A 21,736-nucleotide genomic window follows, 5' to 3' on the forward strand; every position below is an offset into this window, starting at 1 on the left:
AGACCACTTCACTCCAGATCCTAGCGTTAATTTCTGTCCTGTGTTCACTTGGTATGGTGGATTCCAAGGAAATGAGAGTACAGCCGGTGTTATAAATAAGAAGCAGTGGTGAACTGCCTCCACATTCCACGTAGAGGTGCAGAACAAGGCCCTGAGTCCATATTTTAGCCTCTTATCTAGCACAGTGGTGGAGATTCGTGAGCAAGGCAGTGTTTGATTTATTGAGAATAATCACTTCTCTCCCCCTGAGCCAGGTTGCGGACGGTCACTCAGTCAGGGGCAGGCTTCAGGGTGACTTTCACAGCTGTCAGTAGCGTGACTGAACGTGTATCCGCATCCTAACACTTCTGTGCTATGTTAGGTAGCTCACTATCACCACCATCAACAGGGTTCATTACGACTGTGTGTCAGAACCAAGAAAGGTCTGTGTCTGTGTGTGTGTGTGTGTGTGCGTGCGTGCGCTCATATAAGAACATATAAGAACATGTTACATTCACTTAAGGTACACAGGGAGACATCAGTTCCCTGGATTACACATGTACAGTGCTGGGACCTGAAACAAGTCTTGCTTTAAAACACTTTGAAAGGAGTAACGGTTTGGTTATAGAAGTTTTCCCAAGACATCACAGTGGGAGAAGGGGTGACTAGTTACATCCTGAGTCCAGGCTAACTGAAAACAATGTGTTCACAGTTTGAAAAAGTATAACCCAAACCAGCAACTCTCCATTATTCTCTTGTCCACGTGAGGGTGTGAAAGTGCATAGTGGAGATGCCGCAAAGGCTCAAACTGTTCTACTGATGACCTGTTGGAGTAGGTACCCAGGGATGATTCTCCTGGAGTTGGCTTCTGAGCAGGGTCTGACCCAACCCTGAAGTCTCCCTTTGCAGGGAGCCAGCCCGCCCCTTGGGGCAGCGTATGGCTTGGGTAAGGCTGGATCCACCTCAATCTTTTGGCATGTTGGGGAGATGTTGAGATAGATTCAAGATGAGTTTCAAGCAAACGTTTTGTCTTTTTTTAAGGAAAATGGTGATGGCTGGGCTTGTGTTGGGAAGGGCACTTTGGCTCTTTTGCTCCCACTCTGGCCTGAGCCCCACGGTGGGTAACTGGTTGCCAGCACTGGGACAAGGGCAGCACACAGAAATAAACAACTAAGAAGGTGGAACTGGTTTGGGGATTAGGGCAAACAGGCAGAAGAGCTTTGTATCTCTCCAGCTCCATACCTCAGAGCCAATAAAGTTTTCCTTGTGTCCCTTTCACCCGTTACTGTTGCTATTCAACAAGTATCTTGAGTGAACTTCTCCAGGTGCCTCTGCCTTTCTGCTCCCCTCTCCTTCTAAAGCTCTATGTTTTAATTTGTTTGCCTACTAAAGCTAGTAACTGATAAGAAAAAACAAATTTCTGCTGCTCTCTGTTGGTTCCCCGGGCAGGTGACTGCCCTCACCTCCTGCCTGGCAGCTGGAGATAATACTCCAGAAAGTGTTTTCTGCACTTCCAGGGTAGCAGAGAGATGACAGCTTTGCTCAGTCTCTCAGCTCTTTTCCCATGAGTAGGAGCAGATGTTCCTTGCATTGGGGGAGATCACGGGAACAGCAGGGAGGCCCCTGCAGCACCCTAAAATGGGCTTTTGTGGGACAGGGTGCCTTGTGCCTCCAGGACTTCTGCCGAAGGACTCCCACTTCTCCTTAAAGCACACTCACAGCGGATGTCTGGCTCCCAAACATCTGCATTTATTTCCTTGCCACATTCTTGACTTTTAACACCTCCTTCTCCGCCTTCTCATTAAAAAGCAATGGGATTTTGAAAGCGCCATCATGCTTAGTTCTCCAGTAGAAATGGTTGAAGGTGACTTTTCATGAGTCAAAAAATCTTGCTGTTTGAATTGTTATGCTTTTCTTCAATGGGTATTCACTTACAGGTCTATATTTTGTTGAAATAGAGCTTATGTTCTTAAAGCCTATATGTAATGAAGTTTCTTGAATCTTTCATGTGCAACTGTGGATGATACATGAGATAATATGTAGACCTAACTCTTTTTTTCAAATAGAGAAGGTAGCTGTAGTGTTTTATTGGTTGATTAATATTTGGATAGCGGTATAAGTATTTGGAGCATTATGAAAGTGAAGTTTTGTTGTTAATAATAAATCAGCAGCTGTAACCACAGTTTGTTACACATTTTGGGTGAATACCAGCCCCTCTGAAGTCAGGGAGAATTTTACCATTAACTTCAATAAAACCAAAGTTTCATCCTCCCATTGCAAATGACCTTTAACAGCTACTTGTAATCTTGTCAAAAACTCTGTTTGAGTGAAACTAGTCCCATGGGGCTTTTATTAAGACAGAATGATGATGGAGGAGGGAAACTTTTAAATGCTTCTGTTGGGAAGAACTGCAGTTTGAGCAGTGCTTGTGCTGTGACAGAAAAATCCTGGTTTGGAGACTGTCTCTAGCTTAGGTAACTGTGCTGCAGTGAGCACAGCAAGATTGTTCTGGAGTGACCATATTGAAAGAATTAAGCAAATGCTGTTTCATGTATGCATGCCAAGGCCTCCTTTCTCTTCTCTCAATAAATACAAACTGGGAGTAATTTTGTTATAATCAGCTGTGTAAACTAGGATATGCAAAGGGTACCTAAGCTTTAACACAATGTTAAAAGCCAAAGTGTGCAAATATCACCAGAGGTGGTATTTGAAGGAGCAGGCCCAGGTACCAATTTCTTTGTGACTCCTGGAGCTATGATCTGAATATAGAGTTTGTACCCTGCACCTAGAAGTAAATCTGTATGCAGTGACCCATGCTTCCAGCCCCCAGAGTGTCAGAAACGGCTGCTGTGCTGCTTTATTTTTTCTATTTGTAGTAGAACATCCAGTCTCTTTGAACCAGGAGTCAGTTCAGTGATTGTTTTTAAGGTCCTCACACAGTAATGAAGAACAGCTCCTGTTGAGCACAGAGTGCTCTGCAGAGGTTCAAAGTGGTGACGTTTATGTGGTGTGTCGGAACCTACAGTCCAGTTTTCTATTGTGTTGCTCATTACAAGATGCTTCACAAACCTTGAGTAATGCAAACTTTGTAAGAGGTAGCTAGGAGTGTTCACTGAGCCTTTTAAAAATTACCTAGGAGGCTCAACTCCATACTCTTGTAAGAATAACTGGTAACAAAGAACTATAGCTAGTTCATTTGTTTAAGATGGCCAGACTAGGAGTGGCCCTAGAATGGAAGCATGGAAAAAGGAAAGGAGCATGCAGATATTGCTGATAACAAACAAAAGGAACTTCTTCATCCAAAGAATTCATGTTAATAAAAGGAAGGGCTGTACTGAAGCATATTTGCAGCTGCCAGACTCTGTTCTCCCTACCCGTGAGCTAAACCCAGAAGACTGAACCACACACCATCATTTGAAGGGTTACGCCACCTTTTGCTGGATGAGGAATTCAGAGGGGGTACAGGAATGGCCCTGGCGCCACCAGGGTCTTTGCAGATTCTGAGAGAGAAAGTGGCAGCCAGGTGCCCTCCAGCCTTACGTGTTACCCTTTCATTTAAGGCAGGCAATAGTAATTTCTGGAGGGACTTAATTAAATTCCACTAGGCCACAGTATTCATGCACCTCATCTTCACTTCCACACTTACAGTTGAGAAATGTCTAAGGTTTTCCTCATTACACACAAAGATTATTTCCAGAGATGCAGGCAGCAGGATACAATTCATAAGACAATCAGATGAAACAAAAGGTCTTATTCATAATTCTGCATCAAACCTTCCTTCACTTCCTGATTCCACAGCTGCTGTCTGGGTAAGATGAATATAGGGAACCCCTCCTTCACTGTTTGCAGATGACAAGTGTGTCTATTAAAATGTTGTCAAGCTGCAGCCTTTGAAACAACATACTTGAACTGGTGGTAGACAAAGAGACAGGAGATGGACTGCAGTAAAGCATGCCAGCGTTCTTATGGCACTTGGAGCAAGGTTTCCAAATGTATAAAAAAACTAAATTTGCAATACTTGATACAGAAAATATAATGATATATTGGAGGGATAGTAGCCTTGCTTTCAAGTACCCACTGGAGTGACTTTTATGAAAAGGATGCAAGTTGTGCTTGTGCTAAATGCTTCTGCAAAGCATTAGACACTGTCCTGCACAACATCCTTGTCTCTAAACCAAAGAGGCATGGATCTGATGGATGGACCACTCAGTAAATAAGGAATTGGCTGGGTAGTCACACTTGAATTGTTGCAGTCAATGGCTCGATGTCCCAGGTGGAGACCAGTGATAAGTGGCATTCCTCAGGGGCTGGCAGTGGGACCAACACTGTTTAACATCTTTGTTGGCGACATGGACAGAGGGGTTGAGTGCACCCTCTAGCAAGTTCGATGATGACACCAAACTGTGTGGTGTGGTCAACACGCTGGAGGGAAGGGACACCATCCAAGAGGGACCTTGACAGGCTGAGAGGTGGGCCTGTCTGAGCCTCATGAAGTTCAACAAAGCCAAGTACAAGGTCCTGCATGTGGGTCAGGGCAATCAAAAGCACAAACACAGGCTGAGCAGAGAATGAATTGAGAAGAGCCCTGAGAAAGAGTTAGGGATGTTGGTAAACAAGAAGCTCAAGATGACCTGGCAATGTGTGCTTGCAGCCCAGAAAGCCAACCGTATCCTTGGCTGTATCAAAAGAAATGTGAGCAGCACAGAGGGAGGTGATTCTCCCCCTCTACTCTGCTTTTGTAAGACTCCACCTGGAGTATTGCATTTGGCTCTGGGGCCCCCAACACAAGAAGGACATAGACCTGTTGGACTGAGTCCAGAGGAGGACCACAAACATGGTCAGTGGCCTGGAGCACCTCTACTATGAAGACAGGCTGAGAGAGTTGGGGTTGCTCAGCGTGGAGAAGCAAAGGCTCTGAGGAGTGACTTTTTACAAGGGCATGTAGTGATAGCACAAGGAGGAATGTAGTGATAGGACAAGGGGTAATGGCTTTAAACTGAAAGAGGGTAGATTGAGATTAGATATTAGGAAGAAATTCATCACTATGAAGGTGCTGAGGCACTGGAACAGGCTGCCCAGAGAAGTTGTAGATGCCCCATCCCTGGAAGTGTTCAAGGCCAGGCTGGATGGGGCTCTGGGCAACCTGGTCTGGTGGAAGGTGTCCCTGCCCATGGCAGGGGGGGCTTCAACTAGGTCATCTTTAAGGTCCTTTTCAACCCAAACCATTCTATGATTCTGTGATTCAATAATTCTGGGCATGATGCTACTAGAACCAGCTTGTTCATAATGCATCCACATAGCACTCTCAGTGACTGTGGCTTTGCTGGCCTTGTTGCCCAAGGGCAGTCTCCACTGCACACAACTCTGTATTTTAGTGATTTTGAAATTTCTTTTACAAAAATGAAGTCCAAGAACAGTTTTGCCTAAAGGCAGGTATCTCAGGCTTCAGTAATTTCTTTTCTATGTTGTAGACTTCCTGTCTGTTCTTACCAAGCAATACATTATCTCTGTTCTGAACTGGATTTTTTTCCTTTTGCTTTATATGGTGTATTATCTTTATATTTTCCATTACTGTTTGCAGTTTGCCTTTTTCCCTCCCTGTTTCCCAGCTTATCGTCATGATATAATCTCTAGCCAATGATAGATACTATTGCATTTCTCTGTGCTTATTTTGCCATTTCCAGCTATTGGTAAAGCTCCAGGTTTCTGTGCCTTGGCAGAGAGTGGAGCTCGTTCCCCCAGTTTATTGTCCATGTAGCTGGAGTGCCCCGGCAAGGCATCATTGTGTTGTATTGAATTGGACTGACTGAATGCTGTGCCATCTGTACATGGACAGATTGTTACCCTTTATGATCCCTTTGGATAGAAGTTCTTGTAGCAAGAATACTCACTTTGGTGTGCTAATACGAAGCAGTGAGTGTATATAGCTGAGGAGTATGTATACATGCAGCTGTTGTGATGGCAATGGGTACTTTCTGCATTCGGGTAGTAGGGTGTTGTGGATTTCTCTGCAGATTTTTGCCCTCCACGCAGCAGTCTGGTAAGGAACCAGGCTGCCCTCCAGCAGAGCCCTGCATCACCCCAGCACCGGGAAGCCTGTGAGGCTTTGGGTGTCTCTGGTCTGTTACCTCTGAGGCAGAACGGCAGCATAAAACAAGAAAGCCATAAGGGTATTCATAATATAAAATGAGATTTGCAACCTCACTGTCCTGAGAAAACCATCTGTATTATGCAAATATCAAAATGGCATAATCAAAACAGATTCCCACTGTGCTATGTGTTGCATGCACCTAGAAAAGTAAGCTTTGGCTCTTTTGATACATTTGATGTATTTTATATCAATATAACTGATATTGCACTGCTCAGAAATTTACCTTGGACTTTTCTTTGCGTTCAGCTTAAACTGTCAATCATACAGAACATCCATGGGATACGTTTGTTTTTTCCTAAGTGTTTTTCCTTCCCTAACCCCTACGTTCACTGTAGCTCCTGAATTTCCACATAGTGGCAGGGCAGTCCAGGATAGAATTGCTTCCCCAGGCAATAGGCTGGGGAAAATGACCCTGTTGTTTTTTCCCGACAAAGTGCCCAGGTAATTCACAGTATGTTGAAATGAAATGGGCTGCCCCAATACTATGTGATTTCCACAGAAGCTAACTGTAGTGCTATATAAATTCATATATATATGTCATTGACTTTATATGTAACTTTATATATAGTTATCAATATATTATATACTTAAGTATTAAGTATATAACACAAGTATTTATCTTTATGTATTTAAATAGTTACATCTATATATAAAGTCAGTGCTTCTTTATGTCTATAACAGTGCTACACTCGGGAGCCAAATTCCTAGTCCAGTCGCAGCTATCTACAGAGAGCAGATAAGTATAAAGTGCATGGCAGAAGCTCCAGCACAGGAGTTCCTTCACATAGTAATAAGAAAGAATGATCTTATTGGAACAGCTTACATAAATAAAATCATTTCACTTGTCCTAGAGTTACTAGATAAGGCTTATAGCATGCATGCACAGTGGCCCACCTGGTTTATCTCACATTCATTTTAACAGGGGGTTGCTGTGATTCCAGGAGGAGTGAGGAGCCTTCAGGAAAAGCTTGCTTGTGCCAGCACTCCTGGATCGCAGTAAGAGCCCTAAAGGGAAAACGCTGAAAAAAAGTGATGTGTTTTCTTTTTACTCTCCCACAGATTGACCATCTCTGCTGAATGTCCCATGCAGCTTGAAGATTTCCCCATGGATGCACATGCTTGCCCATTAAAATTTGGAAGCTGTAAGTTCCCTTCTGAAATAAGAACTAGAAAAATCCATTGTTATCTGGCTTTTCAAGTTCAGCTATGTCTTGTCTAAATTGTTCACTCTTCTCCCCTGCCCCCCTCGCCCCATCCCCTTTTAACTGTGCTTATTAGCACCCCCAGTCTGCCACCCCTGCTGCTACCCTGCCGCTCATTTTCCATCAGTGTGCTTTATCTGGCACTGCTGCTTTTCAGCTCACGCGTGCTCCATGATAAATGGTGAGCTGATAAGGTGATATGTCTTATATATCCACATCAAGCATAACAGCCACTGTTAAATGGAGTAGTAGATGCAGACAACTAAGTTGATAACTTGGTTTTACATTTGTAGAGAAATGGAGCTTTTATTGGACAGATCAGATTGATGTGCTATTGTGGTATTTACACGAATCAGACTGCAGTGCAATATCTACATTGCATGTATTAAAAGGGATCTAGAATACTAAAAGAGGAAATATCTTTCCATTTGGCTTTAATAAATCCAGTCCTGTATCTTGTTACATGTATACAGATGTATTTGTATATATGCACACATTATTCTAAACTGTATGCTGAACGATGATTTTTCCTCAGTTCCAAGCCTGTAATCCACCACACTCCTGCCTTGCCAGAAGCTTACTTTAAAAATAACCTCAGGGCATCAGATGGTTCTATTTAAATACAAAGCTCTTAATTAAAGCACAGATGAGGCTACTACAGTAGACATTTTTTATTTTGTTAATCAAATCAGAGGTTCCAGGTGCAATCAGTGTCTCTAAAGACTTTTGAAAATTACCAGGCAAGGCATTTTTCTAGTCCCTGAAGCCAGTTAACTTTCAGCATTTTTCACTGTTTTTTCAGTCATATCAATTTAGAGTCACTAATCCTAGCAAGATTAAGCTTTGCCTTTATCGTCTGTATCTGCCCTGGTTTAATACTGGCTATGCATTGTCTTCTGGTGATCATACTAAGAAGTAAAAAAACTGTTTACAGTAGCGATTACCAAACTACCAAACTTAAGATGAACTGATTTCCCTTCCCTCTTCCAATCCAGATAGATCCAGTTTCATCTAATAGCCACCAGTATTTTACAAGGTCACTGCAGGTTCAGGTGTGTCCATTTACTTTAGCCACATTAATTTACAGCAAAACTGATATAATTCTGAAGGTCCATACACCCATACATTCAACTTTAAAAAATATATGCAAACTATCCATTTCATTCCAAACTTAAAAATTGGAAAACATTTCACATGAAACTGTCATTGTTTGTATATAGAGTTAAACAAAAGTTACTGGAAGGAATTAAGATTAAAAAGAAAAATAAATTGTCCTTCCTGGTATTACATAGTCTTTACTGTATTCGTAGATAAAGCTGAAGTCACACCCGTTAGTCTCTAGTGCAGACTATAGAACTGGGATGTTGGACAGTTTTATGAAATCTTGCAAAATATGCAATATAAAAATAAAATGTACATATTTAAACAAAGAATCTGATGCAGCAGAGATCTGAAGTTCAACCTTAAAGTTAAATGGATGCTTCAATGTATTAGTAGATTAGGTTCAGTAAGGTACAAATTCTAACTCTCCATATAGTAAGACAAAAGGAAAAAAACCTAAATATGCAAGTGCAGGAGATAACATTACTAGATAAGCTACAAACACTTAGAAGGAGTGCAATCTTGAACAAAAGCATTTGAAAAAAACCTCAACGGTCTGTCTGAGTGCAATTATATATTCTGCTTGTGGCAAATGGGTTACATATTAATCACCTATTAGCACACAGGTAATTTTAACCTGGGGAATAAACAGTACTGAAAAGTCATATTTTAGGCATCTGAGGGCTGAATATGGTTTTAGTTCATGCTCCTTGCCATGCTCAGTATACAATCCTAGAGTGTATTTTGTAATCTACTGCAAGTCACCTTTAAGTTCTTCCACAGTGTGTAGACACGGAGCCATTTGCCCTTTTCTAGTCCACACCGGTACTCTCTGCAGTAAGTAAATGCATAGGGACAAGCTATAGACAGTCTTTCAGCCTTGGGAATATCTGTATTACTGGTCTGGCAGCCCATTAGTAATTTACTTGGATATAATATGCAGATGTTTGCACAAGTAGCAGCCAATAAGTCAGGGTTTGAATTAACCTGATCTGTTTTAGGAGGATACAATATTTATTCCCTATTTACAGCAGTAGGCGTTTGCGTTAAGTCGTCTCCAGGCTTGCAGCCTGGAGGAGGAAAGCCTGCAGGGGTATAATACACACAAACACATGCCCTCTCTGCTTTAGCTTTCCTCCCTGTCTTTCCCCAAAGGGTTTCTATTTAATGGTCTTCTTTCCAAGATGGATTTTGAAAAACCTCAAGGAATAGCATCAAAGTAAGTGTTAAAGACATTATTGATGGAGCTGGGAGGGTGGGGAAGAGACGAATGCTAACTGCTCAGAGGGTGGAGAGATCAGGACACTGAAACAAAGCAGCCAGTGCACGGGTGGATCGGCAGCAGAAAAGATGCCAAGAAGTAATTGGTGCCACATCAGAGGCAGAAGTAGGTTATTATTTTTCGGGCTGCATAAGTGTTCACCATACTTGCTACAATTCAGCAAGCAAAAGGGGAAAAGCCCTGACATTTCCTTTAATTTTAAAGAAGGAATGTTAATCTTGCTGACAGAAATAAAGGTAAATGTTGAATTCTTATGTCCCGTTTGACTGGTTTCTTGCTATATTAGAATTGTGGGAGATTTTGTGGGCCTAGGCAGCATTATATGTAGCAACAAAATATTTTGTAGAAATAATTAAAATCAAGGTTGAATATGGGAAAAGAGACATAAAGTTACCTGAGCACACCACTAGCCTAAATACTTGCTGGGCAGTTCAAACGCCAGCTACAGAAGCAGTATTTCTTAATGCTCTGTGGCACGTCAAGAAAAGCTGTGCTGGTGAGAGGACAGAAGTTCAAGGATGGCTTCTAATGAACTGAACAGAGCAGGTTTTAGCTGTCCTCTTAAGTAAGTCCTCTTAAGTCCCCAGTGCTCAGAGAGGGCAAGATGGGTCTGCTCTAGGGGGTGTGTATACATGGGGACTCTCCCTCCAGGCTTGCATCCCTGCTGGTGATAAGGCCACCTGTAGAAATTATTCTGCAGAAATCTCATTAGAGGTGCAAGAGAACTGGGGATGGTGCATAAGCACAGGCTCTTGGGTCCCTGCAAAGAGGCCCCGCTCCCTTTGAAGCCTGGGTGCTCAGCGGGGATGGCCAGAGCAGTCTGTTCGTTAGCTCAGGGCAGCATGGGAAGGATGCTGGCTTCTTCCATGGCCAAGTTTAAAATAAACTTTCCATTGCAACTATAACGCTGACCTGCACTCTAAATAAATTTGCTGGTCAGACAGGATCTGATGAAATTTCCTGATGTCATCCGCAGTTTCACTAGCAGCATCTTAGTCTGAGAAACTCCTCCTTACCCCCAGTCTATTTCTGGCATGAGGAGTAGGAATTAGGTAAGGTAGCAAGGACATTAGAGCTAGGAAGCTTTAGTGTTTCACCTCTTCCACTGATAGGCCTTAAGAGTACATCAGAAGTATCATTTAGTACAGTTTCCAAACACCCATGTGTCACCGGGTAAGTAAGCATCATTATCTCTAGGGTGGCTGAGGCAGAGAAGTTAATTGACTTTCCATAAGGTCACATGGCAAATCAATGTCAGAAAAAGGATTAGACTCAACTTCTTTGGTGGAGAGACAGATGTCTAATCCACTAGACCATGAAGGCCTCTGCCCAGGCAACTGACTTAACTCCTAAATCTCATTTTACTCATGCGTTAATTATATCAGTGTTACCTAGCTCACAGGGTTTCCCTGAAGATGAATTAGTTAATTGCTATTACTGAATGTTTACCACTGCTTTGACAATGTCAAATACTGTAAAATGGAATCTATTTATGGCAACTGTTTCTTGAAGGCACAATGTGTGAGTACATGTAGTTATCAGAGCTTGTATTGTGGAACGGATAAATGCATGAAGCTGCTGCCCACTAGTCACTCGCTGGCAAAAAAAACCCCGTACTATTTTTAGAGTAAGTAGAGTCTAATGAATATTCTGAAAATAATGAGATCCCCTAGCTCACAAGCAGAGGAAAAACAGGCTTGGTATTTACTCCTGATGAATTTAAGTTGGTCATGAAGATGGTAAAGGCATCAACCCATCAGTCAAAAAGGGAGTTCGATGACTGTGAGAAAACAGTACAATTTGTAGCATCTAAAGAAAGTAGTTAACACAGTGTATGTACGTCTTCCCTTTTAACAGCTTAAACTGAGTCATGGTGTCTGCTGTGGTCTCTGATACAGGAAAGTGCACAGGCTATTTCTGTAGCAGGAGGCACACTCAAATTCTTTTCCTCCAAGGCGGCTGGTAAGGTCAGAGTAATGAGGAGACAGTAACTTCACCAGTATCCCAGGATATTATTGCAACACTTAACAATAAGGCACTCACTGTTTTCAAACTATCTTTGGACCTGCAGCCACTGAGAAATTTCTCCAAAAATGTATTTTAAGAAAACTCCCCTAAGGGTGGTATTTCCTGGTAATGCTGAGAAGGCACTGAGGTGAAGGCACCTACAGGAGGTTTCTCGATTTTGTGCTTCCCCTCATTAGCACCTGTGAAGCTGCAGAAGGACTGCAGGTGTGCAGGAAGAATTTCAAAACAGAGTCGTTCTAAACAGACTCTAATTCTGGTTTAGTAAAAGGTGATAAACAATGTATTCAGCCTCCCAAAACCTGTGGGTAGAAGCCTTGTATAAGAATATAATTAAATGGATGATAAATAAAGACAAATGTTAATTTTAGGAGACTTCAAAAAAAGGGAGATGGTTCTTTGGTAGGTTTTCGTGGGTTGCTCCCAAGGAGAGCTGGAACTGTAGTCCCCCGTGTAGAGGCAGAGCTTTTCTGTTTCTCTTCCCTAGCAGCTGGCCATAAGGGGCTTCTGAGTCGGTTCCTGAGAGCTGAGACAGGCAGTACAGCTTGTTGACTCTGCCAGGACATGTTAGTGCATTCTTTACAGAAGGGCACATGAAGGGGGCCAGGGAGGTCCTCTGTGAAATGCCGAGCGGCCGAGTTCAAGACTAAGTTGTGATTTTGCAATTTAAGGCAAAAGCCAGCTAATACAGAAATGATAGGTTTGGCCTTTATGCAGCGTGTAGAAGCTTTACTTGAAGTCAAGGGAGGCATGCCGCCTCAAGTAACGCCGCCTTATACATTTTCCTAAGGTTTATCACTGCTTCCTTAGACACTTCCATGGCAAAGGACATTGAATGACTAAAATAAGATGAAGCTAGGTGAATACTAAAATTCAATATTGCTAAGGCATTTAATATAATATTTGATATATTTCTCTGCTCCCTCCTCCTGCCCCATGTAACCACCAGTTATCAACGCACCACTTTGGTTGGAATTCTTCTCCCCTAATTTTCAGCTGTTGGGAAGCCAGGTCTCAGACGCACTAAGCAAGATGCCTGTGGCAGCATCAGACAGGCAGTCTAGACAACTAGCTTGAACCAGGGGTGTAATTTTATTTAAGTTTAGCTAGTAAAGCATAGGCATCTAGCCTGAACTAATTTTCCATACAACGCTCCGAGTGGAGGAGGTAGAGACCACCTAATGGTATTGCTGTTATTTGCCACTAGCTTCCTGGAAATCGTGGACACATGACTAGTCATGGGTCTTCATTGTTTAAAAAATTGAATCTTTTAGTTCAGAAGTCCCTAGTACACAGACTCCTGACTGAAACACTCACAAAATCATAGGGATTCACTAGAGATACGAAGCTCCACTAAACTCCTCCAGATCTGCTGGGCTCTTGCCTGTTCTGGGACATGGAAATGCTCGACTGCAGCATGAGCATGGTGATTTGGCCCATATCAAAAGCCTTGCACTGACAGCAAAGCCTTGGAAAATGGACACGATGGATCTGCGACAATTTTAGATAGACAACTATGTCACAGTTAGTTGTCTAGACTCTCTTTATGGCCACTGAATGGAAATAAGTACTTATGTAGTAAGGTACATTTGAACTATTTTTGATACCTGCCTAAGGACAAGGTGAATCATATTTTAGATGTTCCTACTTTTCTGCAATACTTGTCAGATGTACATAAGTGTATTGTACCTTGGTCAGAGTAACTTAGAAGTCCCTTGTTCTCTTGTTCTCTACATCACTAGCTCAGGAATAAAAAACGTCTGTTGTACATTGATCAAGAGAAACAGTCACTGCTGTAGATTAGTTAGGTGTTACATATGGTGGTGGTGAGCTTTTGTATCTCTCCTAGGTGCTATTTTAGCAGTTCCTGGTAGAAGTCCTGTTTTACACATAATCACAGAATGGTCAGGGTTGGAAGGGACCTCTGGAAAACATCTTATCCAACCCCCTGCTAAAGCAGGGTTCTCCTAGAGCAGGTTGCACAGAATCGCATCAGGCGTATTTTGAATGTCTCCAGAGGAGGCTCCACGAACTCTCCAGGCAGCCTGTTCCAGTGCTGTCTCACCCTCAAGGTAAAGAAGTTCTTGTTCATATTCAGCAGGAACTTCTTGTGTTTCAGTTTGTGCCCCTTGCCCTTGTCCTGTTGCTGAGCACCACTGAAAAGAGCCTGGCCCCAAAGGATCCTTTTCAAACGATCTTTAGTAAAACGGTCATTAGGGCTCTTCAGTACAGAGACAACTCCACCATTTCTGCAAGCAGCTTGTACGAGCTGTGCTGTTCTTCCTGCATTGAGTGGAGTGGGTTATACCAATAGGTGCTTAAGCCTTCTCACAGGTGGTGCAACATAGCCTGTGCTTATTTCAGATGTGCATGTATAGCAATATAGACACCTCTTTAATCCAGCATTTTGGGCAGCCAGTGCTGCCAGCAGCTTCATCCTTGCATTGAGTCCCACAGTCAGGGTGGGGCAATGCAGCCTAGAGCTCCCAAAGGGCAGGACATTCAGCAAGCACGGTGTGTAAAAGAAAATGCTGTAATATTCAAGTATTTCAGAGATCTAAGAAGTTTTCTTAACACAAATCTACTTAGAAATTAAAACATAGGGTTCTGGGCCTGGACTGTGTGGTGTGGGTTTCTGCAGCAGCTATTGTTATGGGACCCCAGTCTGCATCAGAACTTGCAAATTAATATGACTAACTTCTCACTTGTCTGGTAGGTTTCTCATAGAAGTGATACCTTTTAGTGTGACAAAAGGCAAAAGGGTCCTTTTCTGAAAGCTCCCCAGAATTATCAGGTTGGTCAGTTTTTTCTTCACCCGTGACAATGATGCACATTCAGAACTTTCCAGAAAAGGCTGGAGAAACTGTGATAGTGTCCTCTTCAAGCATTTGCAGTCACTGCCATTAATTAATTTTTCAAAGACTTTGTCACATATACATGGTTACTCGTTGCACAGAGGTAATTTTAAAAATACATTAAAAACACAGTGTTTGCTACCTTCTAGCCCTCTGGAGGTGTGATTGCTTTCCTCTGAAACAGTGCCCATCCCTGTAGTCAGTCATTGCCTACTTCTGGTCACCCCCTGTTCAGAAGCCAGTGAGTTTTTCCCCCTGAGGTTCATAACAGAGTGAAAAAGGAAGATCAGAAAGAACACTAGCTCGCACAGGGCATTTGACACGTCATCCAAAAAAGCTGTTGTCTTTCCCACCCGCCTCGCAACCAGCGCTGACCCAAGGCTGCAAACTCTGCTGGCGTGCAGCAGCCAAGGTCTTGGCTCCCTACCAGCCTGGAGCAGCCACTGCACAGGCTGGATCACCTTTAGTGAAACCCTTTTTTTGTACCGGTAAGGGACGCCTCCCAGGGCCACCAGTAGCAGCTTTTGTAAGTGCTGCAGAGAGCCCCTTGAGTGGCCGCTGCTGGAAGGTTGCATACAGCCTGCCCGGGGAGCAGCCTCCTCGTCGGGAGGTGGCCCATGTACATTGGGGTTGGGGGGAAAGCTCAACCGGTGGTGTTTTCGCGCTCAAGGAACCAAAAATTCAAGCAGGGGAAGGAACTGGTGTGGAGATACTCAGCAAGTGGTTTTTTTCTCACCGGAAAGAGATCTAAGCACAGTTGTGGTGGAGCAGCGTGGAGATCCAGGTGCTTTGCTGATGGTACAAACATCAGCATGCATTTCCCACTCTGGAGATTTCAGCCTAAATTTAAAGGCTGTGCAACTGCCTGACTGCAGGAAAACAGTGATTCAGTTTGAGTTGTCAGCAGTAGACGACAACATGCAGAGACTCTGTGCTTAAGCTTTCAAATGACCCTTGGGTGCAAACCTGCAAAAGGCATTGCTGGGCCCGTGATGCCCCAAAAGGCACAGCGAGGGTTTACAGTTGCCAGCTGTGGATCACGGGTTTGTGCCACTGGTAAATGGGATATTATTCGTAAATGGGACAAAGGGGTAAATACCGCTACACTGCTTTACAAGCCAGGTTTTTAATGGCTGTTTCCTAAGGTGGCTGTTTCCATGGCTTGTAAGCATTTCATAAACGTTTCTGAAATCATTCCCGTGATGCTGGTATGAGGTTGGTAGGTCTCTTCCTCCAGCATTTTGCAGGTGGGGATAAAGGAGGCAAAGAGCAATTAAAGTCTCTTCTGAGAAAAGACAGAGCGGTTCATTACCTGCTTTTATTGCCTCTGTCGTTATGGGGTCTCCAGGTTCAATTAGAGCCTCCCATTGCCGCTGCAGTACATTAATGACAGAACGACTTGCCTCAGGTTTTTATTTGGGTGGGAGGCAAATCTGCAAGGCACTGCTGCAACTTGAATTTCAGTTTCCAGGCTGGCAGCTCCCTCATGACACCTCAGCCTGTGGTGGGGCCAGGGAGCCCTCCCCCAGCACCGCTGGGTCCCACATCAGCCTCCTCCCCTACACAGAGAGCCAAGTTAGCCCGGGCTGTGATCTAGCGCTGCCGCAGTCCCAGCTTAGCAAGCTTCTTCAAGGGAAACTTTTTTCGTGTTGTCCCCCATGAAGAAACGAGAGGGAAGGAGGAGTGGGAAGAAGGAAAGCCTGGAAGGCCGCCTGTTTTTTCCCCCATTCCCCATCATATCCACTGAAAGTCTCCCCATGGCCAGCCTGTGCTAGCAGCTAGCTGTTTCGCTGAAAGCATCCCAGCAGTAAATCTGTCAGCAAAGCTGGGATTCCTCCCTTCTAAATTTATCTTTCTGCAGAGTAAATATATACAGCTGAGCTGATCGCTCTCGCACTCTTATATAGTCAGGGGAGAAAAGTAGATATTTTTAGACTCAGGTTAATCTCCTCCTAATGCAGATGACTAAAATAGGTCAGCTGGTGGTTGTAGATAAGATGTTTTACTGGTGGACAAGGAAAATAAGACCGTGAGCACCTTTGGACCTGGGTCTCTGTGACTGGAAGGGGCCGGTTCTCAAAGAGGGAACAAACGCCCACATGCTGTGGCAGACAGGAGGCGAAATGGCAGTGCCCTGCTGAGCAGCTGCTCGCCTCAGAGAGGGTCCTCGTGCCCATCACTGAGGCTGGGCAGGCTGAACCGACAGCCTCGGGAGGTTCTTAAACACCGGGCTGTACTCCCCGGTAGGAGTTTATAACTCAGCTTCTGAGTTCTAGATGACTGCACCTCAGGTGTAGGGAATAAATTCTAGTGATTGAAATCTCAGAGCAGTATTAAAGTGTCGGAATAATATTTCAGCCTGCTGTCTCTACATACCTATTGATTACATGTTCGCACAGTATTATTAATGCAGCATTACTACTGAAATTTGTAAATGTCTTCATTAAGGGACTGGTTTCAGAAACAGAGGTGTGTATTTAGTTCTTCAAGTAGTCTCAATCGCTCTTGGCTGGTTTCAGGTCAGTGAAGATGCTTTGAATGGTAAGCTCAGCAGATAGGCTAACTATGATGGGTGGGTTCCTGGTGCCACGCAAGTTGGTGGGAAGAACATCTATTGATTACCGCGAGGTCACGGTTTCATTCTGTGGTGTTAGATGTGGCCAAAAATACCACATTTGTGAAGGCATCTGCCACAACAAGATCACATGGAGTATTTTCTAAAATTCACTCTGCATTTCTCAAAAGAAACTCCTCAAAGTGATACTCCTGGAGAGCTGATCGCATTAGCTTTGCTGATATTATGCAGCAGCTTGAAAAATGAGTGCACCACTGCAATCAAGATTGCTTAGAGAGTAAGGTACTATGCAAAGTGAGTAATGGTGTCAGTCACACTTTGGAAGATACTTTTGTTTGCCTTGCAAAAAGTAAATTAAATCTCTAACATCTTTCTCATGACCATGCTGTTTTTTCTAATGAAGCAGTTAATATAGCTGCCTAATATTGTGATTGCAAATTCAAAGTTCATTAAATACTAGTACATAGCTCAAACTGGTCCACTGATTTGGAGTTACCATATGCCTGGCCTACAAAGACCAGCATAGGGTCAGGAAGGTCCCAGGATATTTCAAATTTTTATGTCATCCCAGCACATCCTACTGCCCCGTTGCTGTAAGTCTGCTTGCAGCAGATATTTATATTGGCCGTAACAGGAAAAAAGAAAGCATCAGAGGCTGGAATACCAGATTTTGACCAGTTCCATATGAAAAGCAATTGTGTAGCGACCATTAAAATGTGGTGTAATATCAATTTTCAGATTAGTTCTAGATCAAGACAGCTAGCACTAAATCTGAAAATAAAGCAAGAAGTTGTGTTATAAATATTGACTGCAACAAGAGGAAGAAATGGGAAGAAGCAAAAGAAGGCAGGCATCACCTGCTCCCTAATGTTAGCTCCCAGATGAAAGCAGGGACTTTGGGAAGATGACCTGGTGCTCCCTCATACCTTGGAGCACCTGAATGTGTGATAGACCCGCAGAGGACCCTGTTTAGTCACCCCTTTCAGTCAGCTCATGGCAGGCATCCCACAACGATGGGTGGCACAGTTTAGCTGTCTACACCTGTGTGTCTGTTGCCACTTGAGGTGCTGCCCCAAAAAGAAAACTTTTTCTTTGCTGTTTTTTTTCCTCCTTTTCTGAGTGGAGCCTGAGGACCTGCCACCCCAGAACACACAGCTCAGTTTGGTGTGCCATGCCTGGTTTTTAATCTAGGCTCCTGTATTGTCAGATTTCATAGCAAGGACTCAGTCCTAGTTGCAGCCCCAGTGCTTGGGGAATAGCTGCGCTACTCTGATTGCTCCCCTGTGGCCACATGGACGAGCAGGATGGAGCAGGGAAGAGCTGATGCTGTCACCAGTGGTACTGCTTACATGGTGGCAAATACGCACACCTCTTTAAGGGTCATTGCTCAAATTGCTGTGCTGTCTCCACAATCATCCTTGAGAGACATTCTGTATTACTCTGCACAGCTCCTAGCTCAGGGCTCATAAGTGGTGCAATAGCATCCTGTGACTGACTGAATTATCAGGACAACTGTTCATTAGTATTCAAGTTACATTCGTCATTGATATGACCGTGATTTAGTGTACCGGCTTGCAAACAGTCAATTTATTGTATTAAAGCAGTCAGCAGCCTTGCCTAGGCTAATCATGAATCACACATCCAAAATCACAAAGTTGCTTTCAGGCAAAATCATAAGGGTGGGTTTTTTTTTCCCTTTGCTTTATATTTTTGAGCTCTAAGGTGGGTCACGTTTAGAGTTTTCCCCTATGAATTGGAACTTCTAAAATTAGGCAGGGCCTTCCACCTGTTTCTTGCTTTGGAAAGCTGAAGAAAATGGCTTTTACAAGATTATGTGTCTCAAAATGAATTTTACAGGCTGGAGTGTGTCCAACGAAGGGCAACGAAGCTGGTGAAGGGTCTGGAGCACAAATCTTATGAGGAGCAGCTGAGGGAACTGGGGTTGTTTAGCCTGGAGAAAAGGAGGCTCAGAGGAGACTTTGTCAAACTCCACAACTACCTAAAAGGAGGTTGTAGGCAGGTGGGTGTCGGTCTCATCTTCTAGGAAACAAGCAATAGGACAGAAGGAAATGGCCTCCAGTTGTACCAGGGGAGGTTTAAATTGGATATTAGTACAAATTTCTTCACCAAAAGGCTTGTCAAGCATTGGAACAGGCTGCCCAGAGATATGGTTGAGTCACCATCTCTGGAGGTATTTATAAGATGTGTAGATGTGGCTCTTAGGGACATGGTTTAGTGGTGGCCTTAGCAGTGCTAGGTTTATGGTTGGACGTGATGATCTTAAAGGTCCTTTCCAGCCTAAATGATTCTATAATTCTATGTCTCACCACCTTGTGGGTACAGTCTGTGCTTCCATTTCATTTCCAAGCCATAGACACTTCTATCACATTTCTATTCCCACCTTTTCCTGAGGTGACTCATAAATTACATTTTGAAACAGAGTAATTTGGTTCTAATTTAGGACTTTATATTTTTTAGTAATGATCAGTATAGCATATTAGTGTTGCTTAGTAATGAAGTCACTTGAGACCTCTCTGGCACATTTTCAGAACATCCTATTCTATTCCCTGTGGAATGTGACAATAAGATCGAATAAAACTGTGTATCAGGAAAACATATAAAATACCATCTATGTTACTGAATTATATTTTCATTATAAATTGAGGAAGGACAGAAACAATCATTTTAGTAAGACTGAACTTACCACTGCACATTTCACAGCCAATCGTGTCCTATTATATTTTGTCATTGGTTTTCATACAAGAATTGTTCCAAGTCCATGAATAATTTCCTCCCTGGACATCCTCCGTTGTCATATCTAGATGATACTGTGCCATTCCAAAAAAGTTTCATTCTGAGCATTTCCTTTCTACTCACATCTGGAGCACTGTGGCCCATTCTGAGCAACTCAATACAAGAAATACATGGATTTTGTGGAGCAAGACCACTGCAGGGCCATAAGGATCATTTAAGGACTGGAGCATCTCTGCTATGAGGAGAGACGGAGAGCTGGGGCTGTTCAGCCTGGAGAAGAGAAGGCTCAGAGAGACCTAATCCACCTGTATAAATAACTGATGGGAGGGAATGAAGAAGGGTGAACCAGGCTCTGCTCAGTGGTGCCCGCTGACAGAGCAAGAGGCAGTGGGCATAGGTTAGCAAATATTAAATTTCATCTGAACACAAGAAAACATGTTTTTACTGTGAGGGTGACCAAGCACTGAACAGGTTGGCTAGAGAAGCTGTGAAGTCTCCGTCTGTGGAATATTCAAAAACTGCTGGGCACGATCCTGGAAAACCTGCTTTCAGTGTCCCTGCCTGAGCAGGGGGTGGGACTGGACGATCTCCAGAGGTGCCCTCCAGCCCCAGCCATTCTGTGTGATGTGAATTCATAACACCATATAGTTATACACGTTACACTTCTTGTCTATGGCATGTATTTAAAATCATGCATCCTGTTTATCCATATGCTGTAAGCTCATGCCAGTTAAGATGATCAGTCTTGATTCTGATGATTTCAGGTCTCTAAAGTAATTTCCATGATCCTTAAATTCTCCCAAACCCAGCAGAATTCCTCACAATATGACGCTTCGTTTTAGGCTCTTAAACATTGAATATGTGAATATATTTCTCTTAATATTTAAATTGCTGGTTTACTTTAATGACTTACTGTTATAAAAAACTACTTCCCCCTAGACCCAGTCCATGCATATTTAGTACCATGTCTTGTTATTTTTATATATTAAAATACATTTTTACTAGATCTTTTTTCCACTAGGTCTTCCTACAGACTGATTTCATTTGTACATGGATTCATTCTTACCAACTCAATTTAATGGGAAATTCCAATTACAGAGCTCAAATCTGCCCTCAGCTGCATAGGCACAACCACTGACGGATGCTTTGTAATGGGTTAAAAAGTATTCACAGAAAAATCACAAGACACCCAACCTGACTCTTAGAATTCAAGGTGGTACGTGATGGCTTAGTAGCAGCACTGTTTTACTGTCTGCAGAAGTCTTTGAGAGGTTGTAGATGGGGTTCTCTATTGAGTTGTCTAACAGCCTCTAAGTGAGTCAAATACATTAATGAATAGATAAGATAGAAAGATAGATATTTGTATGTGTATTCAGATTGTGATTAGAGCTTCTAAAAGAATTGACAGTTTATGTACATCTTTCACAATCAACAGGCTTTGATGGGGATTAACAATACTCCCAAGCTTAGGCAGTCTGATGATCCTGTGGCGTGTACTAAATATCATGACGATAAAGGCCAAGAATGTAGCTGCACAATTATCATGAATAAAATAGAAAATAAGCCAAAAGTAATCTTTCTAAAGTATCTCTTCAATTCAGCCTCCGACTGGCATCATGCTGAAAGAAAAGTTCTAGCCATGGTTTGTGGATCAACAGTCTAATTGTGGAATGCAACTCAAGCATGCAGGGTGGGCACCCATACTCACAGATCCCCTATTTCACGGTTCCCTTCACCTGATTACTCGAGCTTCTATGGCCTCCCGTCAGGTCTGTCAAAGGGTTTGGGGGCGTGTTTTGGAGAGGGAGTATT

The 21,736-nt window shown here is 43.1% G+C and overlaps 2 protein-coding genes across 5 annotated transcripts in view; one reads left to right on the forward strand and one right to left on the reverse strand.

Annotated features, from left to right (window-relative positions):
* The window catches only part of GABRB3 (gamma-aminobutyric acid type A receptor subunit beta3), a 217,590-nt gene that overhangs the window by 184,864 nt on the left and 10,990 nt on the right, over positions 1-21,736 (reverse strand). The window lies entirely within an intron of this gene.
* The window catches only part of GABRA5 (gamma-aminobutyric acid type A receptor subunit alpha5), a 64,637-nt gene that overhangs the window by 22,488 nt on the left and 20,413 nt on the right, over positions 1-21,736 (forward strand). For all 4 annotated transcript variants that reach the window (XM_080377386.1, XM_080377384.1, XM_080377385.1 and 1 more), the window contains one exon: positions 7,190-7,272. In XM_080377386.1, coding sequence (XP_080233512.1) covers positions 7,190-7,272 — 83 coding nt within the window. The remainder of the gene's footprint in view (positions 1-7,189; positions 7,273-21,736) is intronic.

This window comes from Falco punctatus (genome assembly GCF_963210335.1).
Source record: "Falco punctatus genome assembly, chromosome: 2".
Lineage (NCBI taxonomy): Eukaryota > Metazoa > Chordata > Aves > Falconiformes > Falconidae > Falco > Falco punctatus.